Here is a 5,897-nt window from a genome sequence, read left to right as displayed (position 1 = left end):
TTTCACTAACCCCCATTGATCTATGGTTCTCATTCAAGTTAAAGATATCCTGAGATTTCTGGGGAACTGTTTTTTCCTGAGGAATAGGGACCCCTGCATGTTCAAGAATTGGCACACTGCCTGAGTTCAAGGGAATGTTCAGGAAACATGCTCAACAAGTGAATGACTGAAAGCTGATTCTGACTAGTCAACCAAAACTTAGCCAGCACTAATGTTTTGGGATGCATTGATGCTTTAAAGCTTCTCAAGAGGAGTATGTAGTGTAAAGGATAGAAGAGAGAAGAAAGGGGACCTTACAATAATCAATATCTGTAGACTTCCCAGTTTTATAAAGTGGTGTTTTCTCTTCAGAGGAAACGCTGGGTGAGTCTAAATGCTGGTGATGGATTCACTGTCCCTCCTGCCATACAGATCACTGACTGAAAGATTCAATCCTTGAGTGTGGCTATATCCACAGACAGACTGGCTCAGTCCAGCAAGAGGGCATCTGGAAGTTGAATTAACTGCTGGTGATTGTTGAGTAGAAATATACATCTTTGATCTTTCATCAACCGACAACCTGATATCAAACAGCAAGGGGCATGTCAAATTCATCAACATTTCTTTAATGAGGCGAGGAACTCTTAATGGTAAACCAACAGCTGAGTAACAGGATGACAGTACAACAGTAGGTAGAAAATCAAGGCGCTGAGGTCAAAGCATTGAGCCAACACCCACCTGGGATGGGGTATAAAAGGCCTAGCAGGGAAAGGGGTTGTCACACTCAGTGGCTCGGCCTTCACAGCTGCTCCGAAGCTCCTGTGCTACCTCAGCCCACACCATGACCTCCTGCTACATCAGCTCATCCCGCTGTCTGGGCAGCACTCAGATGCCCGAAGCTGCAAATGTCTGCGGTTCCTGCATTGACGTTGGGGGCCAGCCTGGGGCAGAGGCCAAGGCTGCCTCTCTGTGCCTGTCTGCCACCCTGGCACATGCCAACAAGATGCCTGTGGGGACAACTCCTCTGGGCCGACCCAGCCTCTGTGTACCCTACAGCTGCCAAACCGCTTGCCCCTTGCCAGGGACCCGCGACATTCCCGGCAACATCGGAGTGTGTGAGAACTATGGGGAAGGCGCCCCGAACGGGCACGAGAAGGTGACCATGCAGTTCCTGAACGACCGCCTGGCCAACTACCTGGAGAAGGTGCGTCAGCTGGAGCGGGAGAACGCGGAGCTGGAGACCAAGATCCGAGAGTCGAGCAAATGCCACGAGTCCAGCGTGTGTCCAGACTACCAGTCGTACTTCCGGACCATTGAGGAGCTCCAGCAGAAGGTGAGGTCTGAAGTAGCCTGGGGTACGCTGGGTCTGAGGAAGGTGGAAGGGCATGGCAGTCAAAGGGCCATTGAAGACTCAAGGGTCTTTGTGTTTTTGGGTTCTCTTGAGCATGAGCATAGATGTCACCCATAGAGCTGGAGCCCAGAGTATGATGTTTTGTGCATGAACTGTCTTCCTGGTTTTCCACAGATCCTGTGCAGCAAGGCTGAGAATACCAGGCTGGTAACTCAAATTGACAATGCTAAGCTGGCTGCCGATGACTTTAGAATCAAGTAAGTAGGGCTGGAAGAAGGCTCAGAGTGACTCCTCTTCTGTTTTATTTCTAGGTGCCCATCATGGTACTGGCCCAAAGTAGATGTTAAAAAGTGGTTACTGACTAGAACCTAGAAATGGTTGAAAGTGAACAAAAGCATTGAAACAAAATGAGGAAGAATCATCTAGATGGGTCAGGTCCTATGTCATTTTCTCCCCATCTAGAAGATAAGAAGGTTTTGTGTTATAGCCAGAAACAAAATCAAATCATTGCAAGAATAATCTTTCAGTTCATTGGTCATTGACAGATTCACTGACTCTTCACTAAATTTATGAGTGGGAAGAATTGTCACTATAGCTTTTTGGTATCAAGAGTTGCAATTGAATGAATGAGAAAGGCATAAAAATCACTTGAAATAATTAATCCAAGGGGTAAACTAGAAAACTGTAGGTCCAAAAGGCTTACTTTCAAGCTATTCTTTTTCCTAGCTAAATGACTCCTTTATAGCAGAATGAATACTGCGTTAATTTGATGACTTAGGGTGAATCCATGTATCTACTATTAACCAAGATATACAATCCTGGATACTCCATTTATTCTCTCTGAGCCACAGTTTCCCATGTAGTTCCATCCAGTGGGCATAATGATATTTCTTCCAACAATGAGTTCTGTAGGTACAGGATCCAACACAGTGAATGTTGATTAACCAAGGAAATGAGGATCCAAGTTGGTGAAGGAAATGGAAACTGGGGGCAGCTGAAAGGGGCTGTCCTTGTCATCCTGCTGACCTTTCATCTCCTGTCCTGGAAGGCACGAGAGTGAGCTGTCCCTACGCCAGGTGGTGGAGGCGGACATGTGTGGGATGCACAAGCTCCTGGATGACCTGAGCCTGGCCAAGGCCGACCTGGAGGCCCAGCAGGAGTCCCTGAAGGAGGAGATGCTCTGCCTCAAGAGCAACCACGAGCAGGTCTGGGCTTGGGGCTGCAGACCCATGGGAGAGGGCACTGAGCAGAGAAGGGAGCACCGCCCACCCTGTGGCTGTAGGATTAGAAGCCAGGCTCAGCTGGCATCAGGATGAGGGGTTGATCTGGGTGTGGGAGTCAGGCTGACTCTGTAGGACGTAGCAGAGGTAGCGGTGGGGGTGGGGGGGGTGGTTCCTTGTCTCTAAAGGTTTGCCTTGTGAATTTAGGAAGGCGACCCACTGGGCTCTTCCCAGTGGATCCTGGACAAGATCTTTCACATCGTGCACAAGTGGGCTCACCCCTCATGCTGCTCATCAGAGAAGGGGTTCAGGTGCCATCTGCTCTGTCCAAAGCCCTTTCCTCACTCAGAGTGTTGGTCCTTCTGTGCCCACAGGAAGTCCACATCCTGAGGGGCCAGCTAGGGGACAAGCTCCAGATTAAGCTGGACGCGGAGCCCACCGTGGACCTGAGCAGGGTGCTGGACGAGATGCGGTGCCACTACGAGGCCATGATGCAGACTGGCCGCAACGACGTGGAGCAGTGGTTCCGAGATCAGGTGAGGGTGCCGCCTCGGAGCAGGGAGGGCCCCCCAGCTTCCACATGGGCAGGGAGGTGATGTGATGTCTGTGTGCACTTGTGCTTCAGTCCGAGAGCATCAGCAAGCAAGACATGTCCTGCTCCAAGGAGCTGCAGTGCTGCCAGTCGGAGATCCTGGAGTTGAGGCGCACGGTGAACGCCCTGGAGGTGGAGCTTCAGGCCCAGCACAGCCTGGTAGGGTCCTCTGCCCTCACCGTGCTGCTGGGGCCACGGGCCATGGCCTGGCAGCAGCGTGTCTTAGAAGTCCCACTCATCAGTCCCACTAACAATCAGAACTCAGGGGCTGGGTCCCTCTCTCCCTGGGGGAGATGCCTCGTCATCAAGGTTGGTTTGATCCCCAAAACCGGTTCCTTTAAAAAGCCAACTCCACTTCCTTTACAATAAAGGGTGGCGGTTCAGGCCCTTGTTCCACAAGACGTCACTGGGTGTCTACTTGGTCAGGTACTGGGAATATTGGGATGAACACTTCCTCCAGGTAGAATTTTGTGAAAAGTCGTGGTGATATGGGCAGCGATTTCTCCAGAGTTCTGGGCATGTCCTATGACATGGTGAGGTTGGCCATGATTCCTACTGCTGAATTTTGGGACACCTCGGTCTCTTACCCGGTTATTTGCCACTACAGAAGGACTGTCTGCAGAACTCCCTGTGTGAGTCGGATGCACGCTTTGGCACGGAGCTGGCCCAGATGCAGATCCTGATCCGTGATGTGGAGGAGCAGCTGTCTGAGATCCGGGCTGACCTGGAGCGGCAGAACCAGGAGTACCAGGTGCTGCTGGATGTCAAGGCCCGGCTGGAGTGTGAGATCAACACGTACCGGAAACTTCTGGAGAGCGAGGATTGCAAGTACGTGTGATAGAGTCAATTTCTCACCAAGGCACATACCTGACTATAAAGCAGTTCCTCACAGATAACTGACATGGTTGTGGAAGGAGATATCAGCACGGATAGCAAGCCTCCCTGTCCACACTGGCTTAGTGATGTGCTCAACTCTCCTGGTGTATGTGGATTGCACTGTGGATTGACTGTTACATAAACGATAGCTGGTTCCTAAGCCAAGTCCCCCTAGAGGACTCTTGGACACGGAGAGACACAGATGGCACTGGAAGAGGAACTACTCACACAGATTTCATTGCGCTCTGTGACTTGGTGGCAGACTTGTCTTTTGTCCATTTTGGTCTTGCCTCTTCCGTGCATCACTGAGACATCTTTGTACTCCCTGTGTCTAACTCTTTCTCTCTCTCTCTCTCTCCCTGCAGACTCCCCATCAATCCCTGCTCTACGGCTGCTGCCTGTGTCCTTCATCCAAGCTGTGTCCCAGCCACCTGCCCTCTCTAAGCAAGTGGCCTCAGCGCTGAGAAGTGATTCTGAAGGTCTGAGTGCTGGTGCAGAAGGTCAAGGCTGGTTGTACCCAGGCTAGGATTGCCTTCACCTGCTCATTAGCCTTCCTTCCAGGAAGACTGAACTCACTGGAGGCATGTTCACTAAATCAGAGCATAACAGAAACTTCTAAACCATGGCTCCCTGTGTGTCCCCACACCGCATCCGCGCCCCCCCCCCCCCATCAAATGCTATCATTGTCTTTCACTTAAGCTATCATTTGATCCCAGTACCTCTTCTGGGATTTGCCTTCTAATCCTATGCTTCAGAGTCTCCTAAGATGTAATTGGGTTCCTGTATGAAACGGTCAATAAATCTCCTTCCTGTATTACGTCCTGTGCTACGTTTCTCGTGCTTGGCAATGTATATGGTGTGATAAACAACTCTGGCCCTCAAGACCTTGGGTGATCCTTGGCCCCGACATGTCTTGTCACTGCCAGGATCTTCCACTGGGGCACTGGGGTCTTAGCCTCTGGATGAAGGCCCTTTGCTGACATTCGATTTACCTTGCCCATCCATCTCTATGGGCTGGTGAAAGGAAGACATGTTGGTTGCCAAGGTTGAATTCCTTCAGAACAGCTCAGAACTAACATGTCCCTGCCATGCTTTTGGCATCTTTAGCGTCTTGGTATTTTGTCCAAGAGCAAAATCACACAACTTAGAGTTCCGATCCAGCCAAAGGGAGGTCATGCTGAGAACTGCCCTGGCCAGGTTGCCAAGTTTTTATTTTTTATTTTTCTCTCCTTCAAACTGGCTCCTGTGTGGAGGCATGGAATTATTACCTGCTCTCTTAGCTTGGGTACTCAGGACAGTTGTCTGGGTCCTGGGCATATTTCCCTCCCAAGAGAGGTGTCCTTGTCTATTTGCTGTTGCCTTTGGGGTGCTGAAGGTGAGGAGCACAGTAGGCATGAGTCTGCCTCTTGGACATGGCTCTGACCCAGGCCCAGGTGGGTCACAGTCAGACATGGTGGAAGACCACCCAAGAGATGATGTGCCTTCTTTGCTGTGCTACTCAATTTAGCTTCTGGAATGTGCTGAGCATGCCCAGAAGAATGAAGCTCTCAGGTTTCGGCTCACCTGCGGAACCTGGTCCCAAGATCAATGCAAATTCGGATCTTCTGCCCAGGAGCACAGTATGGTGGGAAGGGCACTTGCTCTGGAGTTGGGCAGATCTGGGCTCAAATGCCACCCTTTGTGACACCAGTTAAGTGAAATCGCTGGGCCATGACACTCTCTTGAGACTTACTCTTCAGTTGTAAGGTTAGAAAGATTCTATTTTCCTTCACTGTTGCTGAGGGATAATCCATACAATGCTCCTGGCACAGAGAAGGTGGATATTGGTTTATGGGGCTCCCTGGGAACCGGCAGGGATAATCTTTCCCTCTTAGAAGGA

The 5,897-nt window shown here is 50.6% G+C and overlaps 1 protein-coding gene across 1 annotated transcript; it reads left to right on the top strand.

Moving 5' to 3' along the window:
- The first annotated feature begins 271 nt into the window (after positions 1 to 271).
- On the top strand, positions 272 to 4,462 carry LOC125926532 (keratin, type I cuticular Ha8-like). Its single transcript, XM_049636039.1, has 7 exons — positions 272 to 1,312; positions 1,505 to 1,587; positions 2,379 to 2,535; positions 2,925 to 3,086; positions 3,176 to 3,301; positions 3,750 to 3,970; positions 4,384 to 4,462. Exons 1-7 carry the CDS (start codon positions 821 to 823, stop codon positions 4,460 to 4,462), a joined length of 1,320 nt encoding a protein of 439 aa, XP_049491996.1. The 5' UTR covers positions 272 to 820.
- Positions 4,463 to 5,897: the final 1,435 nt, after the last annotated feature.

This window comes from Panthera uncia, chromosome E1, assembly GCF_023721935.1.
Source record: "Panthera uncia isolate 11264 chromosome E1, Puncia_PCG_1.0, whole genome shotgun sequence".
NCBI classification, from domain to species: domain Eukaryota; kingdom Metazoa; phylum Chordata; class Mammalia; order Carnivora; family Felidae; genus Panthera; species Panthera uncia.
This window is presented reverse-complemented; position numbering and strand designations above follow the sequence as displayed.

Bases quoted from the DNA above. Each gene is read 5' to 3' on its own strand.
- LOC125926532 (XM_049636039.1), top strand. From the start codon at position 821: ATGACCTCCTGCTACATCAGCTCATCCCGCTGTCTGGGCAGCACTCAG. The intron at 1,313-1,504 runs GTGAGGTCTGAA...GGTTTTCCACAG, and splicing joins TTGAGGAGCTCCAGCAGAAG to ATCCTGTGCAGCAAGGCTGA. The intron at 3,971-4,383 runs GTACGTGTGATA...CTCTCCCTGCAG, and splicing joins CTGGAGAGCGAGGATTGCAA to ACTCCCCATCAATCCCTGCT.